General features: G+C 51.3%; 1 protein-coding gene across 7 annotated transcripts in view; it reads right to left on the bottom strand.

Moving 5' to 3' along the window:
- GAPVD1 (GTPase activating protein and VPS9 domains 1) overlaps window positions 1–16,744 on the bottom strand; it is a 45,560-nt gene that overhangs the window by 4,202 nt on the left and 24,614 nt on the right. For 6 of the 7 annotated variants that reach the window (XM_061477033.1, XM_061477036.1, XM_061477035.1 and 3 more), the window contains 3 exons: window positions 16,371–16,443; window positions 15,312–15,509; window positions 10,798–14,606 (listed from right to left, as the gene is read on the bottom strand). In XM_061477033.1, the coding sequence (XP_061333017.1) occupies window positions 14,466–14,606; window positions 15,312–15,509; window positions 16,371–16,443 (412 nt within the window). In that variant the 3' untranslated portion in view covers window positions 10,798–14,465. Of the gene's footprint in view, window positions 1–10,797; window positions 14,607–15,310; window positions 15,510–16,370; window positions 16,444–16,744 lie in introns of those variants that run through there. The other variant, XM_061477038.1, reaches the window with a different exon arrangement.

The raw sequence follows: 16,744 nt of genomic DNA, 5'->3' as shown, positions 1-16,744 counted from the left end.
GACGTCTGCTGGCTCCTGATGGGTTACCAGCCTGTGTTTTGCAGGGGGTACCAGTACGGAGGTGAGAACATCCCCAGCACGGGGCCACGGTTGCAGGGACCCCCATCCCAAACCCCAACCCCATCCCCAACTTCCTCTCCTGAGCTCTGCCTCTGCAGGCTAGCCGGACCCCCCTCTGCTGTGAGGCCACCACAGCCACCTCAGCATCACATCCAACCTGCGCCAGGGTGATGGTGCAAAGGCTCAGCAGCCCCTTCCCAATGCTCCCTACCCCAGCATGTCCCTGCCTTTCCCTCTCCCCATCCCCATCACACAGATGTTCCCATGTCCGCCCACATCTCCATGTCCCCGGTGCCACACAGGAGCTGCAGTGGAGCAGCTCCAAGCTCAGCGCATTCCCCATCGGCAAGTCCAGGGCAGCTGCAGCCGCTCCGCACTGGAGCCATTGAACCTGACCAGTTCCACAGGAGGGTCCATAGAGCTGCAGCCCCATTCCCAATGCTCCCATGGCACGGGTGGGCCGTGCAGGAGGCACATCCCAGCGCTCGGAAGGCAGCAGCCACGGCAGTGCCACGGCGCACGCTCCAATTTTGATAATATCATTAGAGGCTGATAATGGTTTCCAGGAACACTGCAGCCTTTCTGCGAGGTGACAGCCTGTAAAGGCAGCATGACAGATAATGTATTCTACAAGGGTACAATAATGTGACTCCGAGCACATTAAACTCCTTTAATGTGGGTGACATACACCTTCCTCTTAACATACATTATCATCCTGGGGGCACGCAGCACACAGTGCATGGAGATGGAACCCCAGTGCCCACGGACCCAATCCCTGCCTTGCTCCCGGTGCTGGTGCCGATGCTGGCGCCCCGTAGCCCCCCATGCACACAGTGGTTCTCACATCAGCCATGTTCACCCTTCTCCTGGTGCGGGAAGGTTAAACCACACGACGCAAATGCTCTCGCTGTGTGTAGGCGATCTCCTTGGCCTTCCTTGGCGGCCTGCTCTGATACTGCAAACCTTTATCCAACCTCATGGTATCAAAGATTAGTTATAATGAATTAAATACGTTTTTAGCAGCTTCTTTCCACAGTTACTGCCACACTTTCCCTGCCACTTCAACTTAATTAGGGAGGCCTTGCTAAAGAGATGGGAATAAATGCATCTATAGAAATATATCTGTGTATAAATGAAGAAAGCAGCCACCACGGGTCAAACCAGTACTTTCAATTTATTGCCCTGGTACATTCATTTGTAAATAGCTTTGCCTTGCTGGTTTCTAAGTGCAAGGCTAATGTTGGAGTGCTTAAATTAATAGTGACGCACACCTTTCATTATTGCTATTAAATTAGGTGCTGGGCTTTGATGGATTCACTTGTTGCTGAACTAAAAGCCTCATAGATGTGGGTGTGCGTTATCCATTTGGTTTTACAGCAAATTTAGGTCTTAATGTCAAGGCAGACAGAGCTGAGCAAGTTCCTCCTCAGCACACTCCAATTAGCAGGACAGGCACTTCCCGTGGCCCCAGCTCTGCTCCTCGGGAATGCTGGCGCAGGCTCCCTGGTGCAGGGATGGGGAGGAAGAGCCATGGGCAGGAGAATGTGCCCACAGCCTGGGCAGGGGCACTGCGGCTGCCGTAGGGGCCCTGTGCACACCAAGGGGGTTTGGGTTGGGCCTCAAGCATTACAACCCTCAAAGAGGGGGAGCTGGGATGCCCTGGCATCATACCTGGCACCAAAGGGCTTGGTGGGCCCATGCTGTGAGCATCATCCCCACACCACTGCTGCATCCCGCATCCAGAGCATCACAGGGAGAGATGCACTGAAGCATAAACCAAAATCAAAGTTCCTGCAGACACATGGTGCTGTGACATGTAACATCAGCCCTGTCACCTCCCCAGCCGTGACTGATGAGTGACACAGCCCCCTGGGACACATGGCACAGCACCAGGGAGCCCTGCATTGGGGTGTTCATAGGTGGCCCCACTGCCCCATGCTGGCTGGGGGCTGTGGGTGCCCCAGGACCCTCCTGCTACTCTCCTTGCTTTGGCTTTTATAGCTCCTGCCAGTGAACCCAGAGCCCAAGGGAAGGAGAGGCTCATGCCCTGGGCAGGGCAGGGAGAGCGATGGGGGCAGTTTGGGCAGACGATGCTCAGGGCACTGGAGGGGGCCACCGCCAGGAGCTGGGCATGGCAGGGAGTGGGCAGCCTCCTGACAGCGTATCCCAAGAGTGCGGGGAACAGGGAGCACTGAGTCTCCAGGGGACACTGGGTCAGGGGGCTGTTGGACAGCGTTTGAGATGGAGCTGCGGGATGGGGCTGTGGGATGGGGCTGCAGGACGGGACTGCGGGACGGGAATGCGAGATGGAGCTGCGGGATGGGGCTGTGGGAGGGGGCTGCGGGATGGGGCTGTGGGATGGGACTGAGGGCTGGGAATGCGGGATGGGGCTGCGGGATGGGACTGAGGGCTGGGAATGCGGGATGGGGCTGCGGGATGGGACTGAGGGATGGGAATGCGGGATGGAGCTGCGGGATGGGGCTGTGGGATGGGGCTGCGGGATGGGGCTGCTGGATGGGGCTGCGGGATGGGGCTGCGGGATGGGGCTGCAGGACGGGACTGCGGGACGGGAATGCGGGATGGAGCTGCGGGATGGGGCTGTGGGATGGGGCTGTGGGATGGGGCTGCGGGATGGGGCTGTGGGATGGGGCTGCGGGATGGGGATGCAGGACGGGACTGCGGGATGGAGCTGCAGGACGGGACTGCGGGATGGGGCTGTGGGATGGGGCTGCGGGATTGAGCACCGGCCGGGGATCGGGCTGAGCTGCCTTTGTTCTGGAACGCGGTTCCCACTCTTAGCGTGCCATCTTGAGGCCATTGACAGCAGCCTTCCAGCGCCGCACCGGCTGCGCGACCGCCACCATCACCAGCATCACCACAGCCTAGTTCCTGTCCGCCTGCGGGACCCGCTCAGCTCCCCTGGCATCCCGCACCCAGCCCAGCACCCCCGTGCCAGGACCGGGGCGCTGGTTGTGCTCAGCACCAGCAGCCCCGGAGCCAGGAGGGCCATGGTGAGACCCCCACGCTGCGGCCACGCTCGCCCCTACCTGGGCAGACGGGACACTTCCCCTTGGCACAGCGCCCTGCTGCTTTCTCTGTAAAGCTTCATTGTTTACCGATGAAAGTTAAATCCCCGTGATGACACCTCACACACACACAGATCTGATAAAGCCCCGATCCAACTACTTGCCAATGTTTGCTCTCCTTGAACGGGACTTTGAGGTTGGGTTTTTTTCTTCTCCTGAAGGACTTTCTGCCTTTCCTCTGCTCCAGCTGATAGAATGATGCCAGCGATGGGAGCAGTGGGGATGGTGGCCAGGCCTTGGCAGAGGACAAGCCACTGCAGCCACCAAGGAGCTGAGACCCCCCCCGGCCATGGCATTCACTGCAACTGGGGGGTCTCAGCCCCTTGGTGGCTGCGGGCAGGGCTGGCAGACAGAGCATCATCCAGCCACGGGCTCCCCAAGCAGCTGGCATCAGCAACCAGGTCAGTGCCTAGCCTGAGGGACCGACATCCCTGCGTCCAGAGCTGGGCAGAGACATCTGTTCACTGCAGCTTCCCTATGGACAATGGGGTGCCCAAAGCGCCCCAGGGAGGGGGATGCAGCCAAAAGAGAGGGAGCAGGAGCCCCCAGGGAGCTGTGCTGGCACAGGCAGCAGCCAGCAGCACAATTACAGCATCCCCCGGGCATCCAGGGCTCTGCACCCGCTGTCGGGGCTTCAGCAAAGTGCTGGTTATTGTTATCTCTCTATGCTCATGCTCTCCGGACACCAATCCCCACTGTACGTGGCCTGCTGGTGTGATGGCATGGGCCGTCCGGCCCGGCTCATCCTCTCAGTAAGGATGGCAGCAGGCAGGATGAGCAGGGCAGGATGAGCCTCTCCATGCCTGCACAGACACAAGCTTGGAGCTGGTGGCGGTGCCATGCCCCAACCAGGACCCCTGTGCCAGCAGCGGTGCTTGGGCACGGGCACACAAACTCCCCTTCTATGGTGCTCTTTGGCATTTTAGAGATAACAAACTGCTAATCAACAGCCCCCCGCCCCGGTGTCCTCTGCAGTAATGCTCCAATAATTAATTATAAACCACAATACTGATCAGGTTGCACATCCTCCGTCTGCACTGACAATCATTAACCATAATGCGAGATTTATAACGCTGAGATGCGGAACCTGGTGAGATGAACTGCTCCGCTTTTTAATCAGCTTTATGGGGTGATATAACGCATTGATCGCCAAAGACAAGACACGGCGCGTGTTCCCGTGTCTGTGGCTGCGCAACCTGATTAATTTAGATTTACAAAGAGTTGCTTGATCCAGAGGGGAGAGAACTGGTAAAGATGGACAGGACAGAGCCATTGTACAGCACAGAGCCATTGTACAGCACAGAGCCATTGTACAAGACAGCCCATGATGGGGTTCTCTGGGCAGGGTGGTTGCCAGGGCTGCTGCAGCCTCAGTTTACCCAGTGCTGGGCAGGGCTTCCCAAAGCACCCATCCAGCACCCATGCTGATGGGACCCCAATGGGTTTGTCCTATTGCTGGCCCCATTGGCACAGCACTGGGCGGTCAGTGCCTGCCTGCACGTACGTGCTTGGGCCTGCCCCTGCCCAAGCCCTTCCTTCCCCCCCCCTTCCCCCTCCCAAATGCATCTGTGACTGGGGCATCGCCTTCCCAACCAGTAGGGCCCAGTGGCGGCCGGACAGCTGGTAACCATATTGGTGTGTCTTGGGCTGTCATATCGCATTTGCACGCCTGCTCTTGCTCTGCATCCGGGGAGGCCCTTTCCAGGTCAGAGGCTGCATCCAGACAGGAGGAAAATTCCCATTTCCCCACCAAGACTTTAACTGTGAAGTGGCTTGGACTCGGCTCTTCCATCCCCAGCAGCATCCCTGGCACGTCCAGCCCTGCATCACTCACCCCTCACACAGAGTCCATGCAGAGGGAGCCACGGAGGAGCTGAAACAGTCGCTAGGGAGTTGGGCTGTGGTTAGTGCCAGGCACAGGGAAGGAGGGCCTGTCAAAATGTGGGGTTTCATTCTTTTAATTGAAAAGTTTAACTAATAAAAGTAACTGAGAAGCTGTGGTACACCCAGGCTCCTGTTAGGCATTTGATGTAATGGTACATGACGTTTTGATTAAAAAATTAGCTCTATATAATATCAATAGAGCACACATTAAAAGGATTAAGAATTGGCTGACTGACAGGTCTCAAAAAGTGGCTGTCAATGGGGAATCATCATCGGGTGATGATGTTCAACATTTTCATCCTCAATCTGGAAGTAAATATGAAATCAGCGCGGATGAGATTTGGGATGACAAGGATTAGCGGGGCGCTGGGAACCCTGGCGAGGGGGAGCTGTGGGGGCTGAGAGGATGCCCTGCACAAAGAGCCTCCAGACCCCGCTGCCACAGGGAGCCAAGGGCAGCCGAGCCCTGCCAGGGTGGGTGAATGCTGGGTGCTGGGGTCACCGTGGTCTTGGCACCCTGACAGTGGCCAAGTCGTGCTCCTTCGGCTGGAGGGAGGGCACCAGGGACACCCCTAAGCACAGGGAGGCTTGACCAGGATGGTGCTGGAATAGGAATTAGGTGTGGGGTGATTGTCCAGGGGGAGGGCCAGGGTTCAGCACTGGAAATGGGATGAAAAACTGAGGAAGCAGAGTGTTTCTGGCTGAGCCCAGCCGGGAGCATCGCTCTGCCTGGGGTGACAGCACAGGGGCAATGGGCACCCAACCCAGGTCAGTCCTGGTGCCTGCAGCACCACAGCGTGTGGGTGACCTGACAGCAAGAGGCTTGAGCACCCCAGGAACAGGCACAGCACAGCCCGGGGCCACCCTCAGTCACTGTTTGTGCACATCATCATGGGTGCAAACAGGATGAAGGTGGGCTTTTGAGGAGATGGAGGCAGGAGGAGCTGTGGGGACATCCCTAAACTGCTCAGGATGCAGCTCTGGAACCAGTGCAATGACTTGGGAGCAGCAATGCTGTAGGGACCTGTGTGGCCATGGGACAAGGCACTGTGGCTGCTTGTCCTCTGCAGCCTTTAGCAGAGGTGGGGTTTTGAATGCAGCTTTCCATTAGTGCAGGGAGTGTTCGTAACCCACACCAATTCCCACTTGTGAACACTTACAATTGGTGACTGCAGGCACTCAGCCTGCTGGATGTGCTCATCAGTGACATGGCCTTGCACTGGGTGACTAGCTGGATGACAAGCCAGCCTGAGGGACAGGCAAGGCTTTGGCTGTGGCACAGCACTTGCATTAGCCCTGGAAGGAGGGCAGGAAGGTGAGGTGCCCTCGGGTACCTGCAGTGGAACGGGGATGCTCTCACACTGCTGGGCACACATGGACACGGCTCACCCAGCAAGGGTGATCGGGTACCTGTGATGGTGTGTGTTGGTAAAGGAGCCTGCCCTGTCCTGGTCTTATCACATCCACCAGCAGAACAGGCATTAACAGAGCCCCTCGAGCCATCATGAGTGCGAGTCCTCTAAACCCCACCGAGCAGATGGCCCTGAGCCACCTTGAGAGCCAGGACACATCCCATCCTCATCCATGAGCAAAACCATGGCAGCACTCGGTCCTCCTGCAGGGCAGCAGCTCAGGGGACCCCCTCCCCGTGGGCCACGTTCCAGCATGGCCATGACACTGCCTGAGGGGAGCCCCCACTGGAGGGTTTCCCTCCGGGCACCGCAGCTCTCTCAGCACAGCTCGGTGAGCTCCCAGCTCCGGGCCCATGGCCGCAGCCCGGTGACGGCATCCACCGCGCTTCCACAGGGCTCGGCTGGCCCCATAAAAGATTATCAGCTAAATAAAACAAGAAGTGAGCGATGCCACCGTGCCCCGCCGGGCCGGAATTGTGTGAGCAAAGTGGTTTTCTCGCGGAGATTTATTTCCTCTGCCGGCTGCAGGCAGCCAGCCCGGCGCAGAGAATGAGCCTCCTGCTCCGAGGCCACCGCTCCCTCCCGCAGGCAGCACTCGGCTGTTATTTCATTTCTGAGAGAATCAGAACAATAAAGGGAATACGAACACATATTCACCCATCGCGAAGCACGGGAGCACATGCGTGCGCACACACACGCTCACCAGTACACGAGCTCCAGCCCTGCTCTCCCGCTGCACCAGCAGTGCCCAGGCAATACCTCAGCCCCAAAATCCCACCTGTAACCCATGGCTGGAGCCAGGAGGGTGACCCAGGACCAATGGGGACGGATCCTGCCCCAGCCCGGACCTGGTTTCATCTGTAACACGCAGGGCAGTGCTGGCACCGGTCCCCACCACCTCCCATCAGCACCAGTGCCAGTGCAGGCAGTGCCGCAGCAGGACTTTGGCTGGGGCTCTGTGCCCCAAAACCTGGCCAGGAAGGGGGGAGGCAGCAGGTACAGAGGGCAGCAGAACTGGTGCTACCGGATGTGCTGTCAGACAGCACCGTTCAGGATCAAACAGAACTCACTGTTGTATTTGCTGGCCCTGGGCAGCCACACCAAGCAGCAGCTCAGCCAGTGCTTTGCTTGGCTCCAGACCCTCACTCGCAGGCAGGTGCTGGGCAGAGGGTGGCATGGCCGGTGTCCCCTCCACCCTGACAGGCTCAGCATCCTGCAGTGGATGCTATCACTCCTGGTTTTGGTGCTGAGCACCCACAGAGGCTGTCAAAGAAGAGTCCCCAGCCTCAGGGAGGTCCCCGGATGAAGCCCCCTAACAGCCTGCAGTGAGCGGCCGTGACACCAAACAGCACCTGAGGTTATCGGCTCTCCTCCCGTAGATAGCACGGCCGAAATGGAGCCTCAAACTGCCCACCCTCACCTCTCCTGCAGCGAGCTTCTATTTCAGACACCGTCCCCTTACACTGACCAGGCACAGGTACCCGCTCTCACTGAGCCCCACTGGAGAGCGCATCATTAGACCCCCAGCAAGTGGAAGCAGTGCAGAGTGCTGCAGTCAGCACTCTTGCTGGGTTTTGCTCTCAACATCTGCAGCCCAATAAATCTTTGTCTCCTTCAGGTGAACTGTGCTCTCTGCTCGGGCTCCAATTTCCATCCCTCAGCACCATCACTGCAGCACCGCCAGCCCCAGTGTGCTCCTGCCACCAGCCTGGGCCAGGTCCCCATGGGGCTGTGGCTGCAGGGACAGGAAGGGACCCACCAGCCTCCTGGGAGCCCCGGCCCTGCCAGCACTGAGTGGCTGCACTGCAATGGGACCAAGAGCCATCGGCACCATCGACTTTGTGCCAAACTCCTTCTACTCACCAGACCTTCACTGGGCTGCTTTATTTTTTTAATTGTTTTCAAAACAGATTTCATGCGGTCCCAAAATGAGACCATGACTGTAAATTAAAGTGTAATTAGCCTTTACGCTTCTATATTCATTAACTCTTCTCTGTTAATGATGCAGAGGCTGGAGCACAAACCCAGCATTATGAAACCACATCCAGGAAATAAAATAGTGATTTAGATAATGGCCAGAATGTATTGCTACTTACACATAATTAAACAAATGCTCAATTTACACTTGGAAACATGAATGAATGTTGATTAACCCCAGCCCAACGACTCTGCTGGCGACGTGGGTAAGTGGCTGTGCTGGCAGTGGCGGGCAGGATAAGAAGGACAGGACACTACTGCCTACACTGCACATACCTGACCCACGGGCTGCCCAACAGCACATTCACCCCGCTTGGAGCCACAGCTCTGGGCCAGCTCTGCCTGCTGGTGCCAAAAGCCACCCATGCCCGCGGCAGTGACACCCCACCACTGCTGCCGTGAGCCTGGGGGCCATATCCAGCTCCTCACAGAGCGGGGACAGAGCAGGTGCTGCATCGATGGCAGCAGGCCCAAGGTGGCATCACCTTCGCTGCCAGCGAAGGGAAGGAAGCACCAAGGGCTGTGGGTGCTGCTGTGCTGTGGGGTCTGCCCATCGCTCCCGCACAGGCTTTGTCTCCTGCCCTCCAAACGTGCCAGTTACTATGGAGACATCATCGCCTCCGTAGCACAGGAGGAGCCTAACCAAGTCCACTTGTGCAGGGGAGCGTTGTTTTCTGATGCAGATCTGGACAGGAGGAGCCCGGGCAGGGGGACAAGTCCTGGGTCCCTGTCTCCATCTCTTGTCAGGGCAGCGCAGCGCTGCCTGCTCCCGGCTCTGCACCCATCACCATGCCGTGCCAAAAGGGGCTCCTTGTCCTGGTGGATCCAGACAGGATCCTGTAAGGAGCTGGTGGCTCTAGAGCCAGATCCAGTGCCAACGGGGCTCCCACGGCCGTGAGCTCTCAGTCATGACAAGGCTTTAACCAGCAACATGCAGCCAACACAGCCCCACCAAGGTGCCTCCCCTCCCAAAGCAGAGCTCAAGTCCTGCTGGTCATGGGGGACCCCTGCACACACACTGCCCCTGCTCCCCAAATCCACCCCTGCCCCAACAGCCCCATGCCCTGCAGTGACAGACAGGATGGTGCTGGGCTGGTGTGTGACACCTCTACTCCCTGGGACTCCCCCGTTCACGGATCATTGACTCAACAGGCCATAATGGCTCCATCTATCGGGGTCAATACGGGTGCCTTTGACACATGATAGACAATAATTGCTCCTGCTTAGAGACTTTTTAGTTCATGGATCATTGACCTGATGGGCTGTAACAGCTCCGAAGGAGGCTGCACACCCCTTTGCTTAAATGCCCTCAGGAGCAAGCGGCTGTGTAAAACCACAGAAGGGCCACACAAAACATGCTCAATCCTAAAACATGCTCCTCAGCACAGGTTACTGAAGGCCCTGGAAAGCCTCCTGTACCATAGCACAGAGAAGAGGCCATGGCAGGAGGCACAGGAGCCCAGGAGGAAAGGCCATCATGGCCCAGCATCCCTCAGTCACTCGGGGAGAGGACCAGGGTGGATGGGGATGGGTTCACTTCCCAGGGTCTGCAGGCCGGAGCTCCCTTCTCCGACAGCAACTTCCAGGTATATGATTTAATGAAAGGCACAATAAGAAGTGAAACAATTAGAATTTCTGCCTCATTATCATGGTAATCTTATCAGTCGGATAATGAGGTATTAATGGAGATTTAATGTGCCTCTCATAACAGAATCCCTTGGAGAAAACACATAAGGAAATTGCTGTAAATCCACTTAATGATGGAAAGGTCCCCAAACACCATATTCCAGAGGATGAAAAATGCTGGATGCAAATGAGAGAGAATCAAGGTCAATAACACTGTGGGGACCGAGCTCACATCCGCCCCAGTCCCACCAGTTCACCCACTGCCCCACGGAGGGTGGGACTGAGGCAGATGTGTGGTGGCCACCGAGATCCTACTGTTGTGTAGGGGATGTGAAACAAGGTGAGTAACACTTCCTCATATATGAGTAAAACAGCACTTTTGGACTCAAGCAAGGCAACAGCCACCACACAGTGAAGGGACACAATCCTGGTGCCTGTCCCCACGTGTACCACCTCACCCTGCTGTGACAGCAGGAAGCTATTTTTAACCCTTAAGATACTAGGACAGCCAAGCTGTACAATTAAAATAACCCCCCAAAAGCTCTGTGTTAATTGGATCTTGCTTCTCTTCTGCCACTGCCCACTCCCTGTGAGCTTTGGTACATGCAGGAAAGGTCTGAGGATACAACATAGCAGCGGTGCGGCATGGGAAGCCCTGTGAAGTTAGTGAGAAGTTATTCACGCTTGGAATGCCATCTCCAGCACAACTGCTGGCTGCACTGGAACAAGGCAGAAACATGAAACCCAGGCGGTTAAACTGCTCTCCTTTTAATCAGTTTTTACAGAATAATACATTAATAATCACGTTAGAGACAAGATGGGGTTCCTGTATACAAGATTGTGCAAGCTCATTAATTTAGATTTATAAAGGCTTTACCAGTTTCAAAGAGGAGAGGCAGTACAAAGCTTTTAAATAGAGGTAAAGCACAATTAAAAGGTACAGAACACACACTACTAACTCAGCAGAGATTGATTCTCAAGTAGTACAGGCTCAACCAAGTCAGATGTTACCCAGACAGGAGGGTTCTCCTCCTCCTCCTCCACTGCTTTCCTGCTGCTCCCACTCTCCTGCCTTGCTGCCAGCCGGAGGCTGCATGCTCTGCACCACAGCATGGCCACCCGTGTTAGGCTCAAGCCAAGCACACACTTCAGCGGCCCGAGGCACTGCTGCTGCACAGGCTGGCCTCCCCCTGCTCCTGTCCTCGCTCCCCTTCCCCATGTGCGCTCAGCATTAACACAGCAGAGAGCTCCCAAACTTCTCTGAGAATCTGGCTCAACAGAACACTCCCGTTTCCAAGCGCTCCGAACCAACACTGTGCTCACCGGAAAGTCACCAACAGGAAACAGGACCGTGTTCCTGGCTTTTTTTTCCTGAAATTTATGGCAGTTACATTCAGCATTTGGTAGTACAAGTCTTCAACACAAAAGGTTTGAAACTGAAAGGCCCAACAGGCCATAGGCATTCCCATATTCCTTCAAGGGGATTACGAAAAGCTTTAGAGAAAAGTCTCCCTCAGGGTTAGGAGCTAAAAGGAATCTCCTAGGGATGAAAAAACCCAGCCCTTTCCTTTCCCTCCTCTGCCCAAAAAAGGAAAACACCATCTCTGTAATATTGAGGCATCGCCATGCCAAGGGTTAATTTGGCAGCTCCTCCTGACATGCCAACGACCAGCACTGACATCAATGACTGAGTCTTGACTGCAACCTGCTACTGAGGATCCCTCCCCTCTCCCCACAATGTTCCATTCATCCTTCAGTGGCTGAAGTAGGTTAATTAACAGAAAGCACCAAGTTTACAGCAACAGATACTTGGCTGGCACCTCTTGGCAGCAGTGCTGTTACTTTTGGTCCTTTATGCGCTGTCTTTTCACCTTTACTATTGCACACCAAAATCTAACAACATCACTTCTTAGACATGTAGTTTATCATTTTAAAACAAAACGTTATGGGACACCAGGGGAAAACAGTAAAAGGACATTAGAGGAAGGTTTTTAATTCTTCAGAAAGTCTAATTCTCTAACTACACCTACCAAGACTCTAATAAAGGACTTTCAGAGTAGATTGGAAAAAAGAAGCAAAGGACCATCTTGCTATGAAGACTCTCAGCTCATCTGGGACTCATTTAAACACTCACTGGTTTAAAAATAACTAAACAATAACAAAGACTCCAGTTCTACATAGAAAAACAAAGTGATAAAACCTGTGAAGGAAATGGTTCTTGTCCCTTCCATAAGGGAGAGCAAATCTGAAGGATCTGATGGTGCTGGTCAAATCCTGCTAACCAGGTCTGCAAACCGAAGCGGAGTGCAGGGTAATCACCAACTGAAGTGTCTTTGTGCCTCCTTTAAGGATTGTACAAATACTCTCCCCAGCTAAAACCAAAGCTGGAGGACTACAAGCACTTTCAGACATCGGTCTTAACATCTCAGATATTCAAGTAATAACTAAATATTACAGGACACTTCAATATAAATAAATTTATATTGCTTTTAGATATGACCTGGCCATATCTTCAAGGGCATGTTTGTGCTTCGCTGCTGAGTGTTATTGGTGAGGGCTGTGCTTGCAATATCAAGTTATGTGTTCAGCACCAAAAAACTCCATCAAGGCTAAAGAACTGGAATATTGCAGTGCTACACAGACCGAGTTACCACAGTAAGGCAGATCAGAAGAATTTTGTTTCTACTGAGTATTGCTCCTCCACACAGTCAAGGCTCTAATAGAGGAGAAAGACTATAAATAGAAGTTACCATCCCACCCTCTCACTTGTGATTAGTTTGGCAAAAATGCTGCTATACTGAGTTACATACTAGAGCCCTAGAAAGTAAGTAGCTTTAATTATGCCTCAATGAGTAGCACAGCCAAATCAAGCACTTGATACCTGACAGAAATCGCTCTAATTTCAATGAACCAAATTCTTTCCCCAAGTACTAGCTGCTTACAGGTTTTACTCATCAAAATGCACACACATATAAAATAAAAATCCTATTTCCAAAACAATGCAAGAAAGGTTTTTTCAGAACTCAGAGACACCAAGACTCAACACATCCCTCCGTCAGAAGTGCAATGAACACTCAGGAAAGAGCAAGAAATAATACTGACATGAAAGGGTTAAATGCTCACTGTCCTTTTTCACTGTAATTCCAGCTGAAAAAGAACAGCGAGTGCTTACGTACAGGTAACAACCACTGGCCAACACTCAGACCATTTCACCCAGGAGAAATCCGTATGGTGTTGTGCATAAAAACTTCTTTAACTTGGTACTTGTCAGTTTAAGGGAAAAGTGGGGTGAGAAATCTACAAAACACCCTGAACTGATGTCATGATATGTTTCATAAAGAACAGTGTTATCGTTTAAAATATTTTATATGAACAGTAAAACTTGCACTGCTGCATAGCAGACAACACGAAGAACATTTAGTAAAAACATTCACTGAAACCCCTGGCAAATGTATTTAATGTCACTAATCAAAATATATATTACAGACCAAGGTTCTGTTAAGGATCTCTGTTTGGGGTTTGTACAGTATACACAATAGCTCAGAAAAAATATTACAGTAAGGTATTTTATTTCTCCTTTTTTTATATTAGACTTATCTATTGTAACTTACAGTTCCTCTCCTCTATATATCCAAACCTTTGTAACACCCTAATGCCCTAGCTAAAAAGGGTTCAGCTATCTAATAAGCCCCATCTACTATAAATTCCAGTTTTAGAAATTTCAGTAATCTTAATTACACTTTAATAAATAGTTCAGTTTGCCCTTTTTTTAATCTTAGCCTTTCGAGGAAGTCCTTTTGTTACCAAAACACAGTATGTCACAACCTGTTAGAGGTCAGAGAGGCTTTTGCTTGTTTATTCAAAGGATAACGAGCCCAAAGATAATTGCAATGCATTAAATATAGCTATATAATATTTACACTGTCCTCTCAGATTTTCAATTTTGGTGAAATACAATTGAGAACTAATGTCAGCTACTACAAACCTTCAGAGTGGCTGGTGTTTTATTAATAAAAGGTGTATTAAGCTAGAAAGTATACTAAGTGGTTGCCCTGATTCTTCTTGTTTCAGTTTTATATTAGAAATTAAACAAAGTGAATTATTCACGTGAGTAAGAATTCAGGAAGAAGGGTGGTGTGAAAAGCATGAAGAATTTTCTGCATGTTTTGAGATTCCAAAATACCTGAAAACTGTGGTCCCTTTTGCAGTGCCAGTATCTATAGGGGAGAAAAACGCAACCAAAAGAGAAGAGGGGAAAAAAATCTGTTAAATTAATTTGATTAGTAAAGGTGTGTTTTAAAATGCCTCAATTCTGTACAGTATTATACAAGGAAAGTCTCTTCTTCAGCTTTTGCAGCTGTTGTACATTCTTATAGACTCTTCTTCTGCTAACAGTCTGCCCATACATGTGCTGCTTGAGTTACTTGCGATCATCAATGGTTTTAATGAATTCAACTGCTGCTGTGAACTGCATCCACCAGTACGACTCTTCTCCAGATAAACAGTTGGCATAGAAACTACTAATGTACTGAACAGTGGACAGCAAGCAAGGTGGGTTTGCCTGAGGGTTAAAGAAGAAAAAGATACTCACAGCTTGTTTGCAAAGCTAAACATAAAATGTTACAAGATACAGAACAGAAATACAATCCTATTTGCGCAGTGATCCTCACATATTCCTAATACATGATTATGAAGTGTTTGTCCAGTCCACCCCGATTTCACACATTCAGAAGGCATCAGACTTGATGAAGGAAGTGTTTTTCCTACAAGGAAAAATGACTAGCAGGCCCGGAGAAAGAAGGGTAACACCGGCAGGATCTATAAAAGCCATCAAGGATTCCAACATGTGGAAAGCCTATTGCTTTAGCATCTTATACATGACAGACCATTCTCCAAAAACTCATGTTAAAAAAGACCAGCGACATAATGCAAGTCAGTCCTAGTGTGGATCTTGGTCCTGAAAAAGGACAGCATTAAGCAGGCACAGATGACAAATGCTTATAGACACACCTCGAAAAAAACCACACTAATTCACTCCACACACAACATCTCTGCCCAGTTTCCTCGGTTCCAAATGCAGCCTGTTTGGATTCAAAAACCATAACTGTGACTGTATTTCTGATGTTTCTACTTAAACCTACTGAATTGGATCTGGGTTTGAATCTAGCATGCTTCCAGTTACCCAAAAGCATTATTTTTCTTCCTAAAATTTGCTTGTTTATTACAAGAATCAGCTGGGATTTGTGATCTTTGCAAAAGAACTCACCTTTATGAGAACAAAGACCAGAACAGGAACAAAATCATCTGCCCCAGGTACTGAATCTTCATTTGCCAGACTAAGCAGGTTCATGATGGTTGAACACATACGCAGGATACACTGTACTTTGTCTCGAGGGGTTTTGTAAGCGCTTATTGTGCGGATTTCAGACTGTGCAGATGGCCATGGTGCCTCCCGGAGATATACCTAGGAAAAAAACCAACATGCTGCCAGTTCTTGTTTGTCCAAGCTACTACTGTGCACCACAGAGGGTCTGACGTACCAGAGAATAGCAGGCAGGAGCAAGACCCCTGAGAAACAGTAAGCTTTAAAGCAAGATGGTTCCATTACACTCACAATGAAGGTGGTTTCCTGCTGTGCTAAATAAAAAGCTACCAGGAGACAGCACTCTGTGTGCAACTAACACAATTAGCTTGTGCTTCTTTGTGACTTCTCCAGTGCCCTGTTTCAAATGAAGGTAGAGCTATATGCCTCAGTCTTCTGTATAGCAGCTTTATGAACATGCACTGTTTTGAGTCATACAGTTCAAGTGCTGAATTGAGAAGTAGGACAGCTGCAAACATCCAGCCTCTGACAGACTTCTTAAGCCTACCAACCTGCCTTTACTTATCCTATTAGCCATGAGAAAAGTGAAAGCATTGGGCAAATTCACAGATCTGCAAGGTTCCATTAATTCTGGCTAGCTCAGAAAGTTGACTTGGCAGCTGTAAACCACAGCTATGGCATATGAATCAGATTGGAAGCATAAGGGATTCAAATCTTGTCTTTTGAAGTCAATTATCAGGAAGTTACAGCACCTTCGTGCAGTTCTTAAATCTTAAAGTCAGGACAGAGGTGGCAAAATCAGAAACAAATTAATTTGGAAGTATCAGCCAATGGAAGATACCAAAGTATGGGCACAGCACATTTTTCCGGCCTGATATTTCAGCTGTCACAGACAGAAACACAACACTTGTAAGTGTAAAACAAAACAACCCTTTCCCCATCCCAAACACAACCAAAACCAAGCACCCCAGCACACACACAAAAGTGAAAGAAAGGACTTACCTCAGGTATCTGAAGTGCTTTGTGGTTTGCAGTCACTACTTTAGATAACCTCTGTATGTGCTCGTGAAGGACCCTGAAAACAAACACAAAAAGCAAAGAGTGAAACCTAAGCAGCAACCAGCCAGCAGTCCCCGGGGTTTCCAAACAGTTTTAAGATACTATAAGAGAGATCTTGAGGAAAGCACATAACCATGATGGTCCTGCAGCTAATGGACACTAGGTCAACATGAGATGCAGACGACTTTACCATCCAGGCCAACAGAGCTTTCAAACAGCATATGTTCTAAACCACAGAAACCCCAAATGCACGGAAAATACTGTACCAAAACAGAAAATGGAAGGAGTTCTGACGCAGATTTTGATCACTCCCAGCA

This window comes from Pezoporus flaviventris, unplaced genomic scaffold, assembly GCF_033815535.1.
Source record: "Pezoporus flaviventris isolate CSIRO_AGI_PZ_B2104156 unplaced genomic scaffold, CSIRO_AGI_Pfla_v1 ptg000097l, whole genome shotgun sequence".
NCBI lineage: Eukaryota > Metazoa > Chordata > Aves > Psittaciformes > Psittacidae > Pezoporus > Pezoporus flaviventris.
The sequence above is the reverse complement of the archived record's forward strand: the minus strand, read 5'-3'. Positions and strand labels throughout refer to the sequence as shown.